Consider the following 24474-nt stretch of genomic DNA (forward strand, 5'->3'; position numbering starts at 1 on the left):
TGCAATGTGAGCTTTTTTAAAAAAAATTAAGAAAACAAAACAGCCATTGCTTCCCACTCTTCTGTACAACCCTGTTAAGAGAGAAAATATGAGGAGGGGGACACTCTGCATTTGCTTCTGGAAAATGCTTCCACTTGAGCCCCTCATACCTGGGTCCCACGGGCACTGAGGCAACTCTTGAAGTTGGTACCTAAGTTTAGGTGAGTGGGGGGTTAAATGGCTCTCAGTGGAGTGCAAAGCTGGGATTAGATATCCCTGCTTTACTACACATTTAATTAGGAAGAGGAAAAGCTCTAATGAAACTCCCCACATACCAGGAAACAAAAGCATGCTCTTTCTGTCACCAACTCCACCCAGTTCCTGAAAAACAAGCTGATGTCGGCAGGTGGACTGGCTTACAGGAAAATGCTCAGGTGGCCGGATACAGAGGACTCTGCCTCCCTGCCCACGCGGGGAGATGAGGTCCATCACTGACGGAGGCAAATACAAACATGCCAAGGACAACACAGTCTGTGAAACACCACCCTGGAGGTCTGAAAATTATGCACATGGAAAGATACCAAAGTTCTGTTAAGTAAAAAAGAGTAAATTTCATATTCCCATTTTTTTGTTTTAGAAGTGTGTGTTTGAGTATATAAAACACCTAGAAAGATGGACTCCAAACCGTTAATGATAGTTTCCTCCGTGAAAAAGGGGATTTCACTCTTCCCTTTATGCTCTTCTGTATTCTATTTTTTAACTAGTTTGAAATAACAGGCATTATATTTGAATTGATCATTTTTATTTTAATTTTCAAAACATGAAAACTAAAAAATTATTACAAGGTCAGGGTCTAAATGACAGACCCACAGGGAAGGGCCCAGCACAGGACTCTACTCAGAGGCAGGGCCACCAGCATGGGCCGTCCCACAAGCACAGGATTCCTGAGGCAGCACGAGGAGCTGCTGGGCTGTGATGCGGAAAGGGAACAGATGGTTATGGAGAAAGAGAAGGGGAAAATATTTGTTGCTTAGCCATTTTATTATACAATATTTAATCCTCACAGTAACCCTACTGTGTAAACATTACTCTTTCTTCCAAGGTGGTAGCATTCAAGTGCCTGTGCATGTCTTTCCAAATCTAGGCCCTTTCCTTGACCAGAAAGCCTTCAGGATAGCTAAGAGGAGAGGAACTAGAACACATGTCCCTGCGGCCCACAGACCTCAGGGCTACGGGAGCCAAGAGCCGGGCCCTCAGGTCCAGGGCCACTGGGAGGAGACGGGCCGGGATGGGAGGCTCTTCTCCAGCCTCCTGGCATCCATCTCCCTGGCCCCCACCACCTCCTCTCTGTTCCTTTATCAGTCAACCTCCTTCTTTTTTTTTTTTGGCGGTACGCGGGCCTCTCACCGCTGTGGTCTCTCCCATTGAGGAGCACAGGCTCCGGACGCGCAGGCTCAGCGGCCATGGCTCACAGGCCCAGGCGCTCCACGGCACGTGGGATCTTCCCGGACCGGGGCACGAACCCGTGTCCCCTGCATCGGCAGGCGGACTCTCAACCACTGCACCACCAGGGAAGCCCAGCCAACCTCCTTCTTGCCTCAGGCATTTACACAGGCTATTCCCTCTGCCTGCAGAGCCCACCGCTGGGCTGAAACGTCCTTCCCTCAAGGTCATCTGCACTGACCCTTCAGACCGTCAGGGCGCCACAACACTTCCCACAGTCGCAACGGGGTGACTGTCAGCATCGTTACTATATGTGAGGCCTGCTCCCCTACCAACTGGAAGTTCCCAAAAGTCTAAAGTCTTGTCTTTTCCACCATAATCCCTGGCATCTAACAGTGATCACCACTTAAGGAGTTTCCCAGTGAATATTTGCTGAATGAATAGGGAGCTTTAGAAGCTGGAAGAGGTTCTGGGGAATTACCCAGAATATGTAAATATGGTCCCCTAAAGAGAACATCCTTTGTTCCTCTTAGATGGAGGGACAGGGAGATGATATTTGTCCCAATCATAAAATCTACATCCAGAAAATATTGCAAAGGAGCTGAGATTGCTATCATTTTTATGAAAGGTCAGTATGATTTTGGTCAAAAACTGGAGGATCCAGAAGAAAATGAAAAGAGCTGACACGTTTGGCACTGTGTTTGTAGCTAAATTTTTCTCCTCTCGTGTCCTTTACTCTCCCCATAAGATAAGTGTTAATTTTTAGGCATGATAATAGCATTGTGATTATATTAAGAGATAATCTTTATCTTTTAGAGAAATATGCTTAAACTATTTACGATATCTGGGATACAGGGTGGAGGAAGTGGACGGGGTGGGGGGAGACGGGGCAGGACTGACTATGGGCTGAGGGTCGTCAGCTGGGTGAAGGGTCCATTATTCTCCTTTTGTTTATGTTTGAAATTCTCCAGAATTAAAAGTTTTTAACACTTCTTTATAATGCTGCTCTGTATTAATAAAAATCACATTTTCAGAAATGTACACTAGGCCTATGAAAAGCCTCCTGGGCATGAAACAACAGGAGGTAAAATCGCCTTGCAAACAAAAGCCCTAATAAATGCACCGAATGAAAAAGTTATCGCCGAAGAAGGGAAAAGGAAACGATCAGCTGAAAGAGCATCCCAACCCCCTCGGTGCAATGCCGCAGAATTATCAACAGGCACCATCAGTCAACTATACAGAGAATGTCTCCGTGACACTGTTCCCTGGGATGTATGCACAGCTTACTACTTACTTACAGGCTCGTGCTATGGCTGTTTTCCCTAAAGACACACTTGGTGGCAAGTGCCTTAGAAAAGAAAAACTATAGAAAAGTAACCCAGCCTCAACTCCTGCTGCAAGGGTTTTACTGCTGAGGGAGAGCTGGGGTACGAATCCAGTGACAGATGACCATATTTTCCAAACCCTAAGTCAGAATAGAAGATCTTACAATGAGATAAGCTCTATAGAGGCAGTGACTGTATCTGCCGTAGTCACCGCTATATCCCCGACACTTAGTATAAATAGATGCTCGATAAGTCCATTTTGAAGGCAAGAAGAGAGAGAGAGAATATTTGGAACTGTGCTTAGGCCAGAATATTTGGAGTATGTGGTCATCCTAGACACTGATCTGTGCAAAGGAAGAAAATCCCATGGTCAAGAAGGGTTCTTAGAGAATAATACCAGAAAGCACAGTTTTCCAAAAATCCAAATTGATGGTGATGGAACGCCATAGTCAGTCCCTGACCCCAGAGGCTAGGACAGGCAGCTGGTCACACGTCCAGCTGCCAATATGACTTAGATGGACCGTAACATGGATTGACTGACTTGAAAGCTATAAGCCAAGTTATTTCCAAAACTTTTTGTTTGGGACCTCTTCCTGCAGCCAGAGGGTGGCAGCTGACCTGGGGACTGTAAGTGCTGAGCCTCCGGGCATCCTATCCATCTTGTAGGCAGAGGAGGTGACTTTCAGGAATGTGCTCTGACCTGTCTGACCTGTGTGTCCATCATAGCAAATTACGGTTCCTGGTCATTACTCATGCTTGACTTTGTTTTGCCCGATTGTGACATCAATGAACGCTACAGCTGAGCCTAAGGGGCTCTTCCACAGCCTGGGAGGGAAATAGGGAGGGGATGGGCGGCCTGTCCCCTCAGAGAAATGGAGACCTTTGGCTTATTGAGATACTTGTTATTTCTGACTCTCTCACAGATCGAATAGAGACCACTGCCTACATAAACTCGTGCTTGGAAAAAGACGGATCACTTTGAATGCTTAAAGATGAGAAGAGGGCTTCCCTGGTGGCACAGTGGTTGAGAGTCCGCCTGCCGATGCAGGGGACACGGGTTCATGCCCCAGTCCGGGAAGATCCCACATGCTGTGGAGCGGCTGGGCCCATGAGCCATGGCCGCTGAGCCTGCGCGTCCGGAGCCTGTGCTCCGCAACGGGAGAGGCCACAACAGTGAGAGGCCCGCGTACAGCAAAAAAAAAAAAAAAAAAAAAAAAAAAATGAGAAGGGAAAGAAAAATTCTAGCCAAGCAGAAATCCCACAAGAGAATGTAGTTCTAATGACAGTATCCTTATAAGAGTAACCTCTTAAAGATATTACTCTATATTCTATCCTAATATCTTAGAGATATTACTCTTTATATTACTCTAAAGATATACTCTCTCTGTAAAGATATCTCTAAGTAGTATCTTAAAGATATTACTCCATTCTAAGCAGACAATAGCTGCTTAGGCCTCCAGGAAACACTCCAGGAAACAGAGAAGGAGAAGAATATCTTCAGGGAGGTGGGAGGATCAGTTCTTTTCTGGAACCCAGGGGTATAGTACACACCTTAGGTAAGTTACCTCGACTGATACAACAGACTTTCCTGAGAGGAGGAAGTGTGCAAGTTGACATCACCATGACGACACGGCCAGGGCACAGATCCGAGACAGAACTACTACCACTACTAGCTGTGTGGCCCTGTGCAAGTGACTTAACTTCACTGTTTCAGGGTCCTGAACAGTAAAAGGGGGATAATACCACGAGTTTCAGAAGCTTGTTTTAAGGAATACATGGAATAATATACATAAATCATCTAGTGCACCGCTGGGCACACTAGCAGGTAACTGACAGATTCTATTGTTAGCGGTGGGGGCATGACATTTCCGAGCATCTGATTTCCTACTAAACTCTCCACATCTGTCTGGATGCTTCCGCCTGTCTGTCCACCTCTCTCCTCTTGGATCCTTTTGGTATTCCCATCACAGTCACCAGATTTACTATGACAGTGAAACGCTCACCCCTGAACTGGCCTTGGTTTCCCTGCTAGGAAAATTCAAGAGCTTGGTGCGCCATCGCCTGGCCCCTCCTCGGTGTCCAATGAGGTTGTGGGGCGGCAGCACTGCTGGGGCAGCCGACGCAGCCCTGACCTTATGTTAAACCACAGGCACTGCACTTTCACCGTTCTACAGATGGTGGTGTCGTACATATTCGTTTGAATAAAGAGTTCCAGAACTAAAGAAATGTGGGGAAATGCTGGCTCCAGGCTAACATTTCCATTTGCTAGAAGAGGAATTTGAGGCCCCTGGAGATGACTTGAGTGGCCCGACCACGACCTCGAGTGATCAGGCAGCCAGCACTAGAACCCAGGCCTCTTTGCCCTCCAGGGGCTGCTATCTCTGAGAGGCACATAGAGTCCTACACGCTATCACCAGGGCAGCTCCAGCCCCATCTGAATCACAGCAGCACACTCCCTCATCTGGCAACAGCCCGTGATGTTGTATAAACAGTCACACCAAGGATGAGAACGCAGCAGGCTTATTCATCCGGGGCTTTTAAGGGAACAAGGACTATAAAACCGAATGGCAAGGGTTTCCTTGGAATCATTTTACTGGGCTAGGAAAGTCCCCGACTTTTCATACATACACATATATCCGCTCTCCCTCACTCAGGGTTCTCCAAGATCGAGAGAGAAACAACTTCTTTAAAAACACAAGTCACTAAAGGACATCTATGACAGAAGGATGCTAATAGCTAATTAAAATATTATACACTTCAAGCTACTTTGTCACTTTGGAAACACCTCACCATCGCACAGCCTCCGAATAGGCAGAGCTCAGATCGTATTCTCTAAAATTCAACTATGCAGTGAGACCCTGATTCAACACTGGTGTTGGTTCTATCTCTTACTTCTCTGTGTATGCGTGTATCTGTGTGTGCATAAGAATATTTGCACATAGATTTGGATAGGAATATGGATACATACATTCACAAAGTTCTTTGAAAATGATAGGGGTTTAATTTCAAAATTATCTACTACCGGGCTTCCCTGGTGGCACAGTGGTTGGGAGTCCGCCTGCCGATGCAGGGGACACGGGTTCGTGCCCCGGTCCGGGAAGATCCCACATGCTGTGGAGCGGCTGGGCCCGTGAGCCATGGCTGCTGAGCCTGCACATCCGGAGCCTGTGCTCCGCAACAGGAGAGGCCACAACAGTGAGAGGCCCGCATATTGCAAAAAAAACCACAATTATCTACTACCAATTTTAATTTTAATGTTCAACAATTTAATAAACATGTCATCAATCCCTCAACACGACATTTGTGTCTACAAACTAATCAGCATTTCCTCTTCCATATAATTAATGACGTTTAATATACAAATAAAAGTCCATTGCTCATTTGCCCGAGTTGTTAATACAATTTAAGGTGATAATATTCCACAAAGAAACTTATCATGGGTTGAACAGTGTCCTGCAAATAGAGAGCACGTTGGAGCCCCCTTCCCCAGTACCTCAGAATTTGGCCTTATTTGGAGACAGGGTCAAGTTAAGAAGAGGTCACTGGAGTTAAGACCTAATCCTATATGACTAGTGTCCTTACAAAAAGAGGACAAATTGGATTGAGAGACAAACACACACAAGGAGAACAGCATGTAAATCTGGAGTGATGCTGCCACAGCCAGGGATTGCCAACAGCCGCCAGAAGCTGAAAGAGGCAAGGAAGCATTCTTCCCTGGAGCCCTCAGAGAGAGCGTAGCCCTGCGGATACCATGATCCCGGACTTTCAGCCTCCAAGACTGGGACGCCATAAATTTCTGCTGTTTAAGCCCCCCAGTTTGTGCAACTTTTTTATGGCAGCCCAAGGAAACTAACACAAAACTGAATCACCATAATCCACAGTCACGCACTAAGCGCCAACTGTGGGCAAAATGAAAAGACTGCACATTGTTAAGTGTGTGTATATATGGACAAGTTGTACACGGATGTGGCAGGAGTATGTATGTATACATATGTGGAGTGCTTAGCAGCAGATGGCTAGGTGCCAAGGGAGAGGGTAGCCTGGGTGTCCTGCAGCTCAAGAGAGGGGATAATCACCCAAGCACAGGCAGTCCAGGAAGGTCGTGGGGAAGCGGGCCTTCAGTAGGGTCTTGAAGGGTGAGGAGACTTGGATAAACTGAGTGTGGCTGGGCAGAGACTCATAAATGATCCAGATTTCATACTTTTAAATACTAAAGTAATGGTAATACAGCAATAAAATATCTGTCCATAAAAGTAACACCACGCAGAGAACAATGAACACCAACTCAGCCACCAGCAGGACAGGACTCGGGAGAGCAAAGCTGATGTACAGGGTGTGCATCCTCCCGAAAGCGGCCAACCTGTGTATGGAGGAGTTCTCTGAGGTAAGGTTTGTGCAGAGAGAGGAGGCGAGACCCAGGTATATTGGCAGAGGGATGCTCAGAGGAGGACATCATAACATCAGAAAAGATGCAGCAGGCACAGCCCAAAAGGGAGGAGGAGATGCAGTTTCAGGAAGGAGAATGACTTCTCCAGGGGGGACAGGGGAGAAAAGCGAAGAACCAGGGCCACTGGGTTTGACAAAAAAGGGGAAGCAATTTGGCATTAAGTCATCGCCTCTCTAATCAGTGTTACAGGCCAGACACTGTGGTGGGACCTTTGCATATACTAGCTCAGTTACTCTCTGCAGCTAGACTTCAATGTGCCTACTTGAAAGATGAGGAAACTAACAGCAGAGAAACAAAGTGTCTGGGAGCCATCCGTGGACTGGGGAAAGCAGTCTCGGGGCAGGTGGGATCTTCCTTAAGAGAAAGACAAAGAGAAGCAGGCAGCTGGGCATCTGCCTTAGGAGCAGGAAGCCGTCCACATCCACCCAAGGAACCCATGACTCCAGAGAGAGACGCTGCCTCTGTTGTAATTACCTCCAGAAGCCTCCAAACACCCCATCCTGAAGCTGGGCAACCTGTACCACCTGCTACACCCTTCCCCCTGCTCCACTGTAATTCCTCTTCCTGATGATCTGGGGCCAGTAGACAGAATGGCCCAGCTGGCAGTGGTGTCTGTGTGTGGCCAGCTGCCCCATGGCATCCTTAGGTCCTCAAAAGACACTAAGCATCCTCCACGACTGTGAAAAAGAACAAGGCCCAGTCCTGCCCTCAGCCGGCTGAAGCTCTAACAGGGCCCTGGAAACCCTCTGAGAAAGTTCACTTTATCAGCAACCCACTGGGCCATTTACAGCTTCTACATCCGAGCGAGCGCCAAACCCCGCCTTTGCATGCCGCAGACCCCTCCAAAGGAACCAAAGTCACTTCACCAGCGTTCCCGGCATCTTGCGGTTTTGCGGGCTACGTATGATGTCACAGAGAGGGGCAGCCACACCGAAGGCACATCAGAGGAGCTGGCAGCCCCAGGGCCTCCTTGCTGGTGCCTGCCTCTGGCTCCCAATGACTCAAGACCAGGCACCTGGCTAGGACATGGTGACGAAATCACCCAGAACAGCCTCACAGTTACCATCAGGACCTTCAAGTGCGGCCACCACCCAAGGACTTCGGTTCTGGGGTAACAGCCAGCTGCACTCTCCTCCTCTCTACCCCAGTTCTTCTGCAGTGAGAAAAGATGGGCACTCAGGAAGCACACCTGGTCCCCCCAGTCTAAGAAGCATACTGGCGCATCCTCTCCCCCAGCATTTCTCCGCACGCCCCTTGAGTTCCCAGGCAGGAAGGTGTAGGGTGCAGGGAGACTGGAAGGACTTTGTCCCCCACCAGCACCACTTTCACCTGGATTACATCCTGGTTCAGGATGACGTTTTGATCAAAAAAAAAAAAAAACAAAGAAAAAAAAAGGAGGGTCTAATTGCTCTTAAAAGTTTGAAAAGCACTGTTCAAGACCAATAGGCAACTCGGTACACAACGTGGTCACCAATGCACCTGTGACACAGAACACATTGCCTCTTTCTTCGGGAATACTTGACTATTCTTGTGCAGGGACATGCCCTCCGGTGCCTCACATCACCCACTGTCCCAGTGTCGGCGCCCAGAAGCCCCTCACAAACATCTCCTCAGGCGTGCAGCGCGGGTATAACTCCCAAAGACCAAATTTCCCACTGTGCCTACCATGCCTATGGGGCCCCTGTCCTGTCACTCACCCCAGCCTGGGCCCCTTTCTCCAGCAAGCACTCGTTCTGATTCCCCATGTGCTAAGCTGCCCATGAACCCCTAGGCACAGCCCAGGGCCACTTCTCTGACCAATCTATCAGCTTTGAAAGGAAGGACAGGGAGGGGATTGATGAGGGCAGAAGGGGACCCCTTCCCCCAGCAACACAGGCCACCAAAGCCTGACCACTCCCGCTCTCTTTGGTTCTGAGATTTTACCCACAAACTTTTTCTTTGGAGAATGCTCAAAGGTACAGAGAGGTTGGAAGAATGAACTACGTAACCAATGTACCATTACCACAAGTAAGAAAAGTACTATTCATTCGATAATATGTAATATATGGGTTCATATTCAAAACTGTAGTTATCCCAATATATCTTTTATAGATTTTTTTTGGGAAACAGGATTTAATTAAGGTTTAATTCGTTATAATGATATTAAGTCTCTCTAGTCCCTTTTATCTCCAATAGATTCTCATTTTTCTTAAATAACATTGAATTTATTAAGGGAGCCTGGCTAATTTTTTGTAGACAGTCCCACATTTTGGATTTTTCTGTGTCCTTATTACTAGATTCAATTAAACAAGTTTGGCATGAATATTACTGGTAACATTGTTTACTTCTGAATTGTATCACATCAGAAGTCACATAATACCAGGCTGCCCACTATTGGTAATGCTGAATCGGATCACCTGGTAGAGCTACTGGCTACCCTCTTGTGGCATGTTGTACCTTTAGAGTCAGTAAGTGATCAGTGAGGTACTAATACTCTTGAGCTCACATGAAAATACTGCTCCACAGTAATCTTCCACCAATTAGCATTTGCATTCATTGATGACCTGACCTGGGGGTTACAAAGCAGAGATTTTCTAAATTTATCAGCCGATGTCATATAAAGAACAGCTTTCCCTTTTATAATCTCTCTCTGAATCTCTCTCTCTGATTATTACTATAAATCCATGAGGTTTTTTTATTATTCAATGTGCCACGGCTCCTCACTGTCATTAATTCTTTTTAATGTTGAAATTTTTCCATTTTAACCAGTGAGAGCCCTTTCAAACAGGCTTCTGGGTCCTTTGATATGGCCCAACTCTCCATGTTCCCAGAGCCCTGCTTACATTTCTGGAGCCTAACACTCGAACGATCACGTCATCTTGGTTTACTTACGTCTGTCTCACCTGCAAAACTACGAGTTTCTCAAGGCAAGGCCAAGGTCAGAGCTATCTTTGTGGCCCAGCGTGTAGCACAGCAGCTGGCACAAAAACGCCTGCGCAACTCCTCCCTGCAGCCGGGTGCCCTTGCCGCGGCAGAGCTGCTGCTGGGCTGTTCCTCTCCAGGCAACCCCTCCACCATGTGAGCTGGGCCTCCAGCTCCAGCCACAGAGAAAGGCTCAGGGGCAGCTCACAATGGGCCCTTTGACTCAACGGGATGAGGCTCTTTCAGGAAAAACACGTTCCCAGCCACAGCACCCGTCACTAAGGCCAGCACTCCTGGAGTCTCAAGGCCACACAGAGCCTACATTCACCAAGAAGCAAAAGCAAGGACAGGAGGCAGCAAAGCAGCCTGACTTCTGGGAAGATGGCAGATGGGGGGCAAGTGCAAGAGGGCCTTTCATCACACAGCTGCTGACATGCAGGCTCTGTGAATAGCCTGGATGGAGGATGGCAGGAAAAGGGGTTAAAATGAAAAAGAGTACAAAGATGGGAACCAGTCAGGGCTTCGCTTCAGAGATGGCTTACCTTCTCTCTTCTTTCAACCTTCTTTCCACTTGACTCAGACACTGGACTCTCAGGAGGTACGGTCAGCCGTAGTCTGCAGACATTTGCCTAAGAGAGACGAGAGAAGAGGCCTGTTATGAACCTGCATTTGCAATTGCAGCAGCCAGATGACCTGGGGCTTCTCAGAGCCTCTTTCCCCTACTTAGCAATGGTGATGACGGTACCAATCTCACAGGGGACGCTGCGGTAAGACCAGCCTTTGCCTGGCCCATCACAGGCACTCATCACCTCACTGCTTATGTTTTATGTTTTCCTTGTTTGGGAAACTACTGAATAGTTTCACAGAGTTCAAACATTTTTTTTAAATGACTCATGTTCCGTGACAGTACAGAACGATCTGATTTCACATCCATAGGCCAAAATACAGCTAGAAGGATAGAGGCCAAACGATACACAGTGGTGATGGGGTAGGAGGGTGCTTTCTACTAGACTCTGTGTTGGCTTCTCCTATAACAGACATGTACATGTTCAATCACAACATTTTTTTAAAAGTCGATATACCCATGTTCACAGCAGCACTATTCACAACTGCCAAAAGGTAGAAACATCCCAAATGTCCATCAATGCATGAATGAATAAAATGTGGTACGTACATAGAACAGAATATTATACAGCCTTGTAAAGGAAGAGAAATCTGACGCATGCTACAACATGGAGGAAACTTGAGGACGTTATGCTCAGTGAAATAAGGCAGGCACGAAAGGACAAATCCAATATGCTTCCACTTACATGAGGTCCCTAGAGTAGTCAAATTCATAGAGACAGAGAGCAGAATGGCAGTTGCCAGGGGCTGAGTTATCCTTTAATGGGTATGGAGTTTCAGTTCCAAAAGATGAAAAGATTCTGGAGATGGACGGTGGTGACGGTTGCACAACAATGACAATGTACTTAACGCCACATCGTGTTTATTTCATCCTATTGTCACAGCCTGGTCCTACTGTGACATTTTCCAGAGAGAAGTGATCCTACCATTAAAACAACAACAAAACCCCAGAGGGCCAAAGCAGCACCCAGAGTGCCCAGCCCACAGCCAACTGCACTCATGAGAGCACTGCTTGTCCCTGTTATGGGTTGAACTGTGTCCCCCTAAAATGTATTATGTTGAAGTCCTAACCCCTAGCACCTCAGAATGTGACTTTTATCTGAAAATAGTTTTTATAGAGGTTACAGAAGTTAAAATGAGGTCATCAGGGTGTGTCCTAATCCCAAATAACTGGTGTCCTTATATAACGGGGAAATTGGGAGACAGACACGCATACAAGAAGAACACCATGTGAGCATGCGAAGGAGAAGGGCCTGGAACAGACCCTTCCCTCACAGCCCCCCTAAGGAACCAATCCTGCTGACACCTTGATTTTGGACTTCCGGTCTCCACAACCGTGAGACAATACATTGCCGCTGCTTATGTCACCTGGCTTGTGGTACCTTTTTGCAGCAACCCTAGCAAACTAATACACCCCCCAACCTGGTTTGCAGGGTCACAGATCTGCACTGGTCCTCAGGGCAGCTTCTGGGCAAAAGTACCCTGCATCCAAGAAGCCCAGGGTTGGATATGATTGTAAAAGACCTTTGAATGCCAACCTGCCAGCCTACGGAGGAACCCCCTAACCCAACAGTGCTCCTGGCAGGTGGACACCCAGCCTGAAGGTAACATTTTCCATGTACAGGTGAGAGCACATTTGGGACACATCAGCGCTTCCACACACACCACTGCCTCCCTCTGAGGCACCCCATTTTGCTACCTGACACCTCTAGCTTCCTGATAATGAACTTACAAGTTCTTCCTCAGAACTCCTACCTAATGGACCCAGGGTGCCCTCGGGGACTGCCACAGAATTCCCTTTGACTCTCCACAGGCCTGAACCTCCTTTCTTCTGCACTGAACAACCCCAGTTCTTTCAGCCATGTGATTTGGTTTCAAGATCCTTCTTCATCCTCACTCTCCTCTGGGCAAGCTTTGAGTCCAGTGACCCCAGGGTGAGACGTGGCCTGACACATGGCCAACTTTGCAATAAACCTTCAAAGCTCATCGCCAGTCATGCTGGCCAAAGAGGAACCAAGCCGTCCCGGCACGTAGCTCTCTTAGCTGACCATCCAGGACACTGATGGGAATTCGAGGGCCTCCAGAGAAAGGTAACACTTTGACTGCAGGCCACTTGGACTGGTTGAAAACAGCTGGCATTTGCACACACATCAGAGTGTAACCCACACCAGGCAGGTAATCCAAGTCTGTGATGCTCAATAATCTTGTCTGGTAGGCAGGATCTGAGCCACAGTACAATTTTGCAGAGAAAAGGAAGGGCTCTTCTCCTGCACCACATCACACACACACCCACACACACACACACACACACACAGTATGCGCACACATGTACATACCTACACAGGTGCACACGCACATACACAGGTTCCAACACCTACTAGGCTGTGTTGATTATGAGCAAACTATTTAATCTCTCTGAATCTCAAGGGTAAAAGGCAGGTAAAGGAACATGCCTGGCACACAGTAAGCCTCTATCAGTGTTAGATATTTTTATTATTATCTAGATATTATCATCATCCTACAAGCTCCAAAATGATGATATAGGCTTAACTGGCTTCCCGGCTCTGATTTCTATAATACTAAGCAATTTGGTCAACGGATCTAATGGGTATTAGTACTGCAAGTGATACCTTTTTTTAGGCTGATTGCCCTACGGGGGTAATCCCTAATGACAATAATTTTCAGAATAAACCAAAAACCTGAAGACAAGGCCCAGAAGGGACCTCATGGGTCCAATCACTCAAAATGAGAAGTCCCTTCCCCTGATTGAGACAATTCTTTATTTGTCTACTCAGAACTCCGATATTCCTCAACACACTTCCTGTAAGTCTCCCCGAGCCACGTATGCCCTACGGTACGCAAAGACGCAGGATAAAGAGAATGCATGTCTCTAAACTATCAGTTTTACCTGGTGATAGATAATGAATTAAAATAAAATGAACATGTAAGATAAACATTTGACTTCAAAGCTATCTGGCAGGTGCAGCAGGTGCAGCAGGTGCTTGCGGCTACACCCAGGCCCCTGTGCAGAGTGTTTACTCTTGTCATTAGAAGTGCTTTTATGGAAGCAGTAAGGCATGGATTCCACGTGGTGCTTGCATTCTGTAATCAGTGCTGGTCCACAGATGGACTGACTATACAGATGCAATCCCAACCCAGCTTGGAACAGGATCAGACCCTTCCTAATAAGATGGTCAAATGTACTGTCACGTGAAAAAAAGAAAGGTGCTGGGGGAAAAATGTTAACAATAACCCCATGTTTGTTTTTTAAATACAATCTGATAATTTGTATAGATTTGTGGGAGGAAAAAAATGTCTTTAAGGAAACACAGCCAGCTGCTGCTGGTGGTAGTGGTGGTGATCTTTGGAAAGTGGGATTTCTGCCATGTCTACACCTGTTCCAAGTATGTGTAAGTTTTTAAATTAAAAATCATAGTAGTCATAGCAATAATAAAGATTGAGAGCAACTATATCAGACACACAGAGAGAGAGAGAGAGAGAGAGAGAGAGAGAGAGAGAGAGAGAGATCAATCCTTCCTAGACCCACAGGACTGCTTCAGGAGCAGCAAAGAGAACATCCCAAAGGTCTAAAAAGTACTCTGAGTTTCTTTACAGAAGCACTAAGTAACCCCTGAACGCATCCGATAGGTTGACCCAGTAGTTTACTTCCCTTTAGTCATTCACTCTCAGGAATCTCCCCGTGGGAAAATGTCCCACTGAGTAAGGGCAAGGCAGTGTTGCTTATCTCTCTGAGCCTTTGAGGACGCTGACCTTCATGATTTCCTGACACTCAGGTACATAATACCTAGAGCAGCCCAGGCTGGACAGTACCTGAGAGGCAGGTAAGGTAGTTTATTCCCAGGGGTTCCCACGGCAGCTGGCTCAGCCCTGTGTTCTGAACTTCGAGGAGAGCTGAATCTTACTTACCTTGAACACTACTGCTGGACCAGCCATCCCTACAAGAAAGGGTCCCTTCCAGTGCATCAAAAGCAGGAAATGGACTTAGTGTACTTCAAGTACTGAGCACCCACTACTTGTAAAATACTTTTAAGGGCTATGAGGGTACTAATATGGAAAAGAAACAGCCATGCCCATAGAGGCTCATAATGCAGAAACACACCCACAAAGGGCAAACAAGAGCACTTGGTATAACCAATATAATATTGGGAGAGACAGGGTAGTTTGTGGTTAAGGCACGATGCAACTGCACTTCTGGGTTCCGATTTTGGTTCTGACACCTACTAGCTATGAAACCTTTGGAAAGCTACTTAATCTTTATTGCTTCAGTTACTTTAGTTGTAAAACACAGCTAACAATACTGCAGACCCACTCTGTTGAACTTGTGGCAAGGATTAAATAAACTAATGAAGAAACTAATGAAAAGGGCTTAGAACAGTTTCTGGTACATATCAAGTATTCTGTAAGTCGTCTTTTTTACCCTGGGAATATAGGAAGGAGAACAATCATCTTAACTGGAGGTGGGAGTACGTCGGAAGGCTCCTAGAGATGACATTTGAGCTGGGTATAGAAGGAAAGGACTGCTTGGGTCAGTGAGGTTGGGAGAATCCATCATCAGAATAACAACAGACAATTACCAGGCAAGGCATTCATTCCAGGCTGGCCAAAGGCATAGACATTGGCACGTTCTGAAAATGGTAAATGGGCCTGCAGCCTGAGCAACAGTGGGGGAGGAAAATGGACAAACAGGTAGGGACCAAACTCTGACAAGCTACAAATGCCTAATGGCAAAGCAAGGCCTCTAATGGAAGACATTGGGGAGCCATTTAAATTTCTGGAGGAAGGGTTCAGTGATTCAATAGCAATTATTGAGTACCTCCTATTATGTTCCACACCCAACAACATGGACTGGAGAGGGGGAAACAGGGCTCCCATGTAGGCTTTGTACCTTAATTGCTTCTGTAGCCCTTACAGCGCTCAGCATAGTATCAACACGTAATAGGCCCTGCTCAGTAAATATCAGTGTGGGTTTCTTTTTAGGTTGAACTAAAACACGGTAAGGAGAATGTACCTGAAACTCCCCAGAGAGCCTTCCACTTTCTTCAAAAACCAACCCCCATGGGAGGAATAGCAAGGCAGAGGCAGCGAGCATTCAAGCCTCTTCCACAAGAAGATACACAACCGAGCCCTTGTCTGCAATCAGGGCAACCAGGAGCAAAGCCGGGCCTCTGGGGACTTGTTTCTGACCCCCTTTGTGGAGGCAGAAAGCTGGTCCCCATGGAGGGGGGATTCTGGGATCCACGTACCATCATGCTCTCAGCTTCAAGTACCTGGGCTCACCTGAGGGAAAACTGTCCCTCTCAATTAAAAAGGGGTGAAGATGACCTAGCGAGGTGCCGGGTTTGCTCATCAGTTTACAAACATGGATTTCCCTAAGGAAATGAGCCAAGTGCATTTACACTTCCCTCAGGCCTAGTCCACTTTGTGACCGTGGGTCCCTGCCCAGCTCCGCCTAACAACAGAAGGTGTGGCCACTAAGGTTGTGGCTGGGAGGACGGACGCCACAATCCCTCTGCTAAGCACAAGCATAAAATCTCTGGAATACACAGGTGGAACAGGGCCTGCCCCGTCTGAAGCAGGCCTCTTCCTTTGAAGTAGGCTTTGGCCCTGAACTTGCAGGCCTGATTATCTACATCAGGATGGGGCAAACTTCTTCTGTAAAGGGCCAGATAGTAAACACTGAGAGTCTGCAAGCCCTGTAACAACCATTTCTAGCTCAGAGTATACAAAACAGGTCGAGGGCTGGATCTGACTATGGGGTTGTAGCTTGCCAACCCTTGACCTACATACTTGGACGCTTCTTCCAGGCGGTATAAAGTGTCCTGGAACCCCCTTTTCTGTGTCAGGGCTGACTCCAGACAAAATTCATAAGTAGGAGGATGGTGACTTCTCCTTCCTGCTCTGACTGGCTCATCTGTACCAGGCTCACCATGTGCCCCGAATGCCAAGACCCAGAGAGAAAAACACAGGTACGAACACACACAGACACCAGTGTGACCTGGCGTGTTATGACTCCCCCCCCCTGACCCCCCCCCCCCACACACACACACACCTTGCCCTTCCACCAAGGCAAAGGGACTTTTCAGAACACAGGCCCAGGACTGTCTGCATTTCCAAGAAAGCTGTCTGGGAGAGCAACCCTGGATCCTCGGCCACATGTTAGAATCACCCGGGGAGCTGCCCAAACAAAGCTGATGTTATTCTCTACTTTCCAATGTTCTCATTTAGACGGTCTGGGCTGGGGCCTGGGCAGAGGTATTCTAAGCTTCTCGGAATTCCATGCATAACCAGAGTAGAGAGCCACTCACTTAACCAAAGGAATGAAACTCTGACAGCACAACAGGATGAAGCACCTGGAATATTTGGAGGCCTTCCCAGAGCTGTCAAACTCCTCACCTGGGCCGACACTCCCATCCACAGGGCACCTGCTTCCTGCCCAGGTGGGCCAGAGGTCACGGGCTGGCTTCATCCCAAGCTTCTCTTCCTGTTTTCCCGTTTGCCAGCTCAGAGTTAAGTGTGGCTGTTTGAGGACCCTGGTGACACTCTTCTTTTTAAGCACCTATTACACCAGGCTTGGGGAGGCAGGGTCCTGAAACCTTCTCAAGTAGTTAATCATAGGTAGGAGCAATGATGGGGTGCACAGGCCTCTAGGGGAACACGGAAGAGGGGGTTCAGAGCAGACTTCCTGCAGGAGCTGACCCTTTGTCAGAGGTGAGGAACAGCATCAAAAGCTTGGGGAATAGCAAGTAATTTGGGACATCTGCAAAGAGTATGCAAGAGGAGGGGGAAGGGGAGGGCAAAGGCCAGATCAGAAGGCCCTGGGTACTAAACTAAGGAGGTTTGTGCTTGTTCCTGGGGGTACAAGACTGAGGGGGGTCTTGAAGTAGAGGAGCTAGGTAACTGCATTTTAGAGGGATCACTCTGGCCTTAAAAGACAAAGAACAGTCAACAGGGTGACTAACATTTAGGAAATATCACTCTTCTAAGGAGGGAAAGAGGTAAATACCTCTGTGCTACTATTCTGTGTGCTGGGAGATATCTATCAGGACAGTTTTCGGCTGAGAGAGACGGCTGCAGGAAGCAAGAAGACCGTAACACACGTTATCACTGAAAGTATTATATTTTAGATCGAAACATTTCAACTTGGTCTCTAGTTAGTTGGCCCGGGATCCACAGCTCCCTGCACTCAATTCTACGATTTTTGAGGCTGACCTGAAAGGGTTTCCTAAGTGACCAGAAGCTCAGTGGTAACACCCAGCCTCCGGGTCTCAGGTTTCCTTAAGGATCCCCAGAACTCGGGTCCCCTTCATCCTACATGTGACACAGCGAGATGGGTGAACCAAAGCAGAGAAGTCGGGACATTTTTTTCCCGAGCCTACAACTATCAATTCTTAGTGGCAGAGGCTTTTTGGCTAAAACCCCTCAACTGGGTTCAGGAGGTCCCAGGGGAGCAGCCAACTGTTTTCTGAGTACAGCGGGCCCCCTGCCCATCCCCTCCCTGGGGGATGCTGCAGCCAGCTTCCTTCCACCAGACGCTGAGGTCCCACAATGCCCAGTGTCCCTTCCTCAGAGCCCCATAGGATGATACAGAAGTTATGCACATAGATGTTTCTGGGAAAGGAAAAGGAAGTGAGGTGAACACCTGTCTGACCTGTTCACCGGCCAGCTAAGGAGAATTCTTTCTTTTGAGCCTATCAGACAGAAACGGGACCCAGGAAGAGTGAGGAAGTAATGACTGAGCAGCCCATTCCAGTTTTGAACGGAGGAAGCCTTCGCCAAATACAAAGAAATATTGGCAAAAGCAGGCCACGAGACAGTCCTATCCCTGTGGCCTTGTTGGGTTGGGTTTTGTTTTTTATGTGCCACTGAGGGGCCACAATACCAGTAACGGTAGCCAACAGTCTCTTATTATCGACAGAGCATGGTGCTGGGGGAACCCTTGACAAGTCTATCATCTCACACCACCCTCGCTGAACAGCTCAACCAAATACATCTGGCTGCACAAAGCAACACATGCCTTTCCCCCAAAGCACGCAACCTGGCCACACAACTGACCTTTCACTGCAAAGTCTCCTTCAGTGGGATTAACTGCATTTACAAAATTCCTTTCCAAATCACAAAGCGATGTCAATATTTTAAAAAACGTTTATTCTCCAAGGTCATCAACCTGTCTATGGTTATCCTCCAGCCAATTTATCTTCCTGCTGTTGCCATAGATAAAACTATTTTTAGTGCACAACTGGTTGGAAGGCAGATTTTTTTTTTTTTAATTTTATAACCCCTGCTGGTTGGCATCCACAAATGCCTCTCAGAGCTTTGTTTATCAGCTGACAGAAATTCCTCTCCCACCTGTTTTTTTTTTTCTCCTTGAGAGATTTCAGATAAGAAGTAAGTACAAATTGTAGGTGGCAGCTACTGAACAAAGGATAACTAGTGACAGTCTGGTCTGGCCATACCACCCTGGTGGCTGACTCAGAGAACTCCCTGCTCAGTGTCAGCTGTCAGCGCCATTTCTGGTTGGCTTGAATGCCTGGATCAAAACATCCTGGTTCCCCTGCAGTCCCTAATTTGGTAAGCTCTTTGGATGAAACAGAAATGTTATTTTAATGGCTAACTTGTTACTGTTCAAGACCATCACTTGTCCAATATCTGAGAGGAAAGACAGAACGATACAGAGTTTATTGAAAAACTTTCAACTTAGGGAACACTTTTTTGCTTTTCACTTGTTTGGTCTACAATTTTATTTTCAAGGCATCCTGTTCTTGTTTTTCCAAAAAAATAAGTGTTTTGCCCTAAAGCAGGTCCAATACACCACTGTGATACGGTATATGCCAAGAGTTCCATTCAGAAGAATCATATTTCCTTTTTTCAGTATCTCAACGATGTCAATTGCCTTACAAAGTCCCACTCATCCTGCAAGACTAAACACACGTCTCCTACAGAGGGAGGCCTTCCTCAGATGCTTCAAGAAGAGCCTTTTCTTTTAGCTTCTACACAAGCTTGTCAACACTCTACCCCACTATTACAACCATCACTTTGCATATGGTAGTCTGTGACAATGTCTGCTCCCACAGTTGGAGTGGACCCCAATATCTAGCCCTGCATCACACAGATCTATAAACATGGCTTAATAAATCAATTAATCAAAGATCATAGTTTACACATACATACACACAGTACTTGTGCCATTTGCAAATCCTGAGCAGAGCTGGAAGTCATAAAGGGGACCCTAGAAACTTTAGATATCTTCTTTGCAGAACCTACCCATGTGCTAAGAGCAGCCCTACAGGGTCTGATTCAGGTTGCAGACCCCTTCAGACCAAAGTATTTCAGTTGTCTTACTCAAAGAGCAAAGCCTTCTCAGTAGTGTGCTCATTGTGCCAGACACCACAGCACTTACAACTACAGAAATACTTGAAAGTAAATATTTGAGAAAAAAAATCTTCAGAAAAGTTACCTACTATACTAGTCACATTTCATCCACCCATTATCACTCTAGCCACCCAACTAGTACCCACTCTGGAGGGGGACCTAGAGAATTTAATGCAATCTCATCCCATGTATGACGCTGTCCAGGCTCAGGGCTAGCTTTTCAGTGACTTCATTCTTTCTCAGTCATAATTATGTTCCAACTGAGAAGGATTTCCCAAAAAAAAGGCAAACACCCATCTCGGTGTAAGGCTGGGATTGTGGTTGGAAACCCACCTGGACCTAATGGGGATCTTTATTTATGAAGCTAATGATTGGACAACCAGAGTTCTGTCAGCCCTAAGTGGTGCACGTGCACATATCTGAACCCATGTCCTAAACCCAGCCAACACAACCCATCACCAGGAGTAACACAGAGTCTTTCTTCCAGAGCTAAAGAAAAACAGCATTGAAGACAACTGCTAGTCTCTTGGTTGAGGTACACAAAATCAAACAAGCACGTCTACAAGTCTAGAAAACAGGAGTCCCAAAGGGGGCCCTGGCTTGGACTTGCCTACTTGTTTAGCTAAACCTAGGGGAAATATGATGAGAGAAGTCTCAACCACAGAAAAGGACTCACCCAGATGATGAGTACTGAACATCATAATGAACAGGTGAACCAAAAAGGCACAAACGAAAGCCCTGGCAGTATGCTCTGAGGTACGAGTCTTGGAAGAGATATGAAATGGGAACGATGTGGCTAGCATTTCTTTCACAGAGCATCTGGAGAGATGAGAAAAGATGCAACAAAGATGGCAAAGAAACATCACTTCCAAAGGGCAACCTAGGTGAAGATGGTGCCCACTGTGCCAATACTTAAATCAGAAAGAAGAAAGCAGTTTGCATAAACCCAAGTCCCACAACTGGGCTCCTAGGTGGCCAGCAGCTAATTTCTACTTTGTATTGATAAAAATGAAGCCTACCTAGATTAAGCGCACTCCAAATCAGTGTTACTCTATCACGAGTGGGGACAAGTGGCCCTTTCTTTTCATCACTGGAAGGAGGAAAGTTTGGGTGTTAAAGACATTCATTACCTTTGAGTCTCAAGATACGGACAATGCAGAAAGATTCCCTTGCTTTTTAAACTGGTGCCAATACACTTGGCTTGATAGGCGAGGCAGGAAGGGGAGGAAATCTCTGGGAATTCCCTAAAGTCCCCTAAGCCCTTTGAGCCAGTGCGGCGCCTCTGGGACGTACAAAAGAAAGGTCTCGTTCAGAGCTGAGACAGGACCTAAAATTGAATCCAGGTGGGGTGTCAGGGCCAAGGGACCGGTTTCCGTGCGTCTCCATCCCCAGACAGCCGGGCGGCCTGGACAGGAAGCGGGACAGCAGCTACTCACCCTCCTGTTGGGCGCCCCGGGAGCGCTGGAGCCGCTGCTCGAGAGCAGGGTGACTGTGGACGTGGAGCGCAGCATCCCTCAGCGGCGTTGGTGGCGGGCTCGGCGCGGTGCTTCTCGCAAGTGTAATAAGCCCGGGGCCCGCCCCGCTGGAGGCGGGGAGGGTGGGGACCGCGCAGGCCAGTAGCGCCGGCAGGGGCAGCGCGGGGGCGGGGCTGAGGCCCGGCTGGGGGAGGAGCCGGGGCGGGGTCCCGCACTCGCCAGACTCGTCAAGCTGCATTTTCTCCCTAGGGCGCAGACCCAGCCCGCGTTGGTCACCTACCTTCCCCCACGGCTCTGCGCCCTCCCAGGGTCAGTCCCGGGGCGGGACGGAGTGCCTACCAGGCGTCCCTTCCAGCAGCCAACACAATCCACGGGCTCCTATCCTATGGAGTTTGCAATCTGGTGGGGATACCGAAAGATGACTGGTGTCGGTGCTTTGGTAGAAGAGGTGATACCCGTGGGAGCTCAAAACGTGGCCTTAGGGGTTAGCTTGTGTAGGAAAAGTCTTCCCAGAGGAGGTGATGACTAACCGAAGACCTTAAATACAAGTAGAAGCAAGCCAGGCATTGAATATTCATCACAACTGCTCATAATTATGTAATGGTTCCTGTGACTCCGGCTGCAAGTACTTTTCATTTACTACCTCATTTAATTCTCACAACCACCCTTTGAGGTAGGCACTGTTATTGTCCTGTATCCCCATTTTTCAGATGAGGACATTGACTCACCAAGAGATTAAGTAACAAGGCAGGGGTCCCACTGTCTGGAAAGTGGCAAAGCTAAGATGGACCGTACAGTCTGACCCTAGTGCCTTGCTTATCAACTCTGCTGCCCCCCCAGCAGAGGGAGAAGGCCAAAAGAACTGCCAAGTGCAAAGATGGTGGAAGGCAAGAGAAGGTTTGGTAGATTTTTTAGAAACTGAAAATACCACAGTGCAAGGGGCAAATGGTAGACAAGCAGCAGAAGGGCGCTGGGCCAGATCATGAAGAACCTGCTGTGCTTAGCTGAAGAGTTTGGCCTTTATCCTGAGGATAAATGTTTCTCAACAGGGGAAGACAATCCCTCTCTACTCACCCTTCAAAGCCCAAACACTCCCTCCCTACCAAGCTCTCCAGGACCCTCCTGCCCTGAACACTTACACCCATGAACCTCTATGCTTTTTGAGACCATGTCTTCTCAAAAGAAGAGTCATCAGTGTGTGTGTCTGTCCCCTTCCCCCATGGTGAGCTTCTGGAGAGTGAGGACCCAGCCTCATCCTGCTCTGAATTCTCAGTGTGGCACCAACACAGAAGATACTCAAGAAACGTAAGAACTGTTGCTGAACAGAATTCCAACTGATCCTATGGGATTTGCTCCTTCTGAAGATGAGGAAACTGAAGCCAGAGTATCTAAGTGACTTTCCCAATGTCACACAGCCTGTGCTTTAACATCTTGGTCATCATCATCCCAGCTATGTCTGCATTCTACAATACTTGCTTCATATGCCTTTTCTCATCAAAGTCTCACCGTGACCAAAAACGTGGATACAGTTATTATCCCATTTTACAAATGAGGGAACTGAGACCTAAGGGCATTAGGTTAACTGGTGAACAGCTGGGACTAGACCTCTACTCTTCTAACTCCAGGTCTACTTTTTTTTTTTTTAACTATAGTCCTCCTGCATCTTCCTATCCACCCACACTTCTAAAAAGAGATCATTCATGAGAGGTCTTCTCCCACGTTATTTCCATGAAGGCCCCTTTTCTTGGGAGGGTTTTATGTGACTAAAAGATGGGTCTGCCTTTCAATAAAACGTGGTCAATGTTGTGTTAGTTTCGGTGTACAGCACTTCAATAAAAAACAAACAAAAAGTTGTCAAAACACAGCTGCTGAAAGCCAATATGGGTTAGAGATACCTGCATGATTACCTCAGGAGAAAGAGGCTAATGATTATTGCTGTTATGTTGCCTTGAGGTTCTCCTTTCTAGGAAATGGGCTGCTGTTCTGAGTCAAAATAACCTGCCATCATCGATATTTGTTTATATTATGGCAAACACCCAAGTGATCACTCAAGATGGAGTCAGCATTTGAGAGGAAGGGTGGGGCATGGATTCATTTCTCCATTATCCAAGTGTTTTTCATATTGTTAATCCTTTTTTATACTCTATTACATTTCATTACAAAAGCAGCAGACTACACGTTAGCTTGTGAGCTCTTGGTGGGCACTGGATCTTGTTTACATTCCTGCCTGCCCAGTGGCTAGAATAGTAATTGGCATGTTGTAAGTGCACAGTAAATACTGAATGAGTGAAGAAATGATATTACAGAGTAATTGGCATGCTTCAAGTGCACAGTAATGTTGAATGAATGAAGAAATGATATTACAGGGAGTTCCCTGGCCGTCTGGTGATTAGTACTGGGCGCTTTCATTGCCACGGCCCGGGTTCAATCCTCGGTCCGGGAAACGAAGATCCCACTAAACACACAGCATGGCCAAATAAAGAAAGAAAGGGAAAAAAAAAGAAATGATATTACAGAGCAATACTTCAACTCACTCACGGCCAAGCAAAACTAAACCTAAGACCCTTGCTAACCCAGCTTCTAAGGTAGGCGGGGGTCTCCAAGCAGTTTGCCAGCTGAGCCCCAGGACTGTCCCAGCCAGGAAAGTTCCCCAGGCCGGCTGTCACTAAGGGCTGCAGGTGGTGCATGGGGGCAGATGCCAGGCTCTGGCTTATGACACAGCGCACCCCCCCCCATGCCAGGCCAACACCTAAGGAACTGCAAGAGAGAGGGGAGTGGGAGCCCCCAGAAAGTGGAAAAGGAGAAGAAGGAGGAAAATAGGAAGACAAGTAGGGATGGAAAAACCAATGAAAAGGTAGATCTGGCAGAGAAAGGAAAAAATGAAGTCATA

At 47.3% G+C, this 24474-nt stretch overlaps 1 protein-coding gene across 10 annotated transcripts in view; it reads right to left on the reverse strand.

The window, feature by feature from the left end:
* Window positions 1–24474, reverse strand: part of MYZAP (myocardial zonula adherens protein) — a 133776-nt gene that overhangs the window by 78060 nt on the left and 31242 nt on the right. For 6 of the 10 annotated variants that reach the window (XM_060005899.1, XM_060005898.1, XM_060005896.1 and 3 more), the window contains one exon: window positions 10638–10724. Coding sequence is in view for 4 of the 10 variants with exons in the window: in XM_060005894.1 (XP_059861877.1) it covers window positions 10638–10724; window positions 21546–21620 (162 nt within the window). In the remaining 6 variants the exon portion in view is untranslated. Of the gene's footprint in view, window positions 1–10637; window positions 10725–21545; window positions 22394–24474 lie in introns of those variants that run through there. The other 4 variants (XM_060005903.1, XM_060005904.1, XM_060005901.1 and 1 more) reach the window with 2 other exon arrangements.

Source organism: Delphinus delphis, chromosome 2 (genome assembly GCF_949987515.2).
Source record: "Delphinus delphis chromosome 2, mDelDel1.2, whole genome shotgun sequence".
Classification (NCBI taxonomy): domain Eukaryota; kingdom Metazoa; phylum Chordata; class Mammalia; order Artiodactyla; family Delphinidae; genus Delphinus; species Delphinus delphis.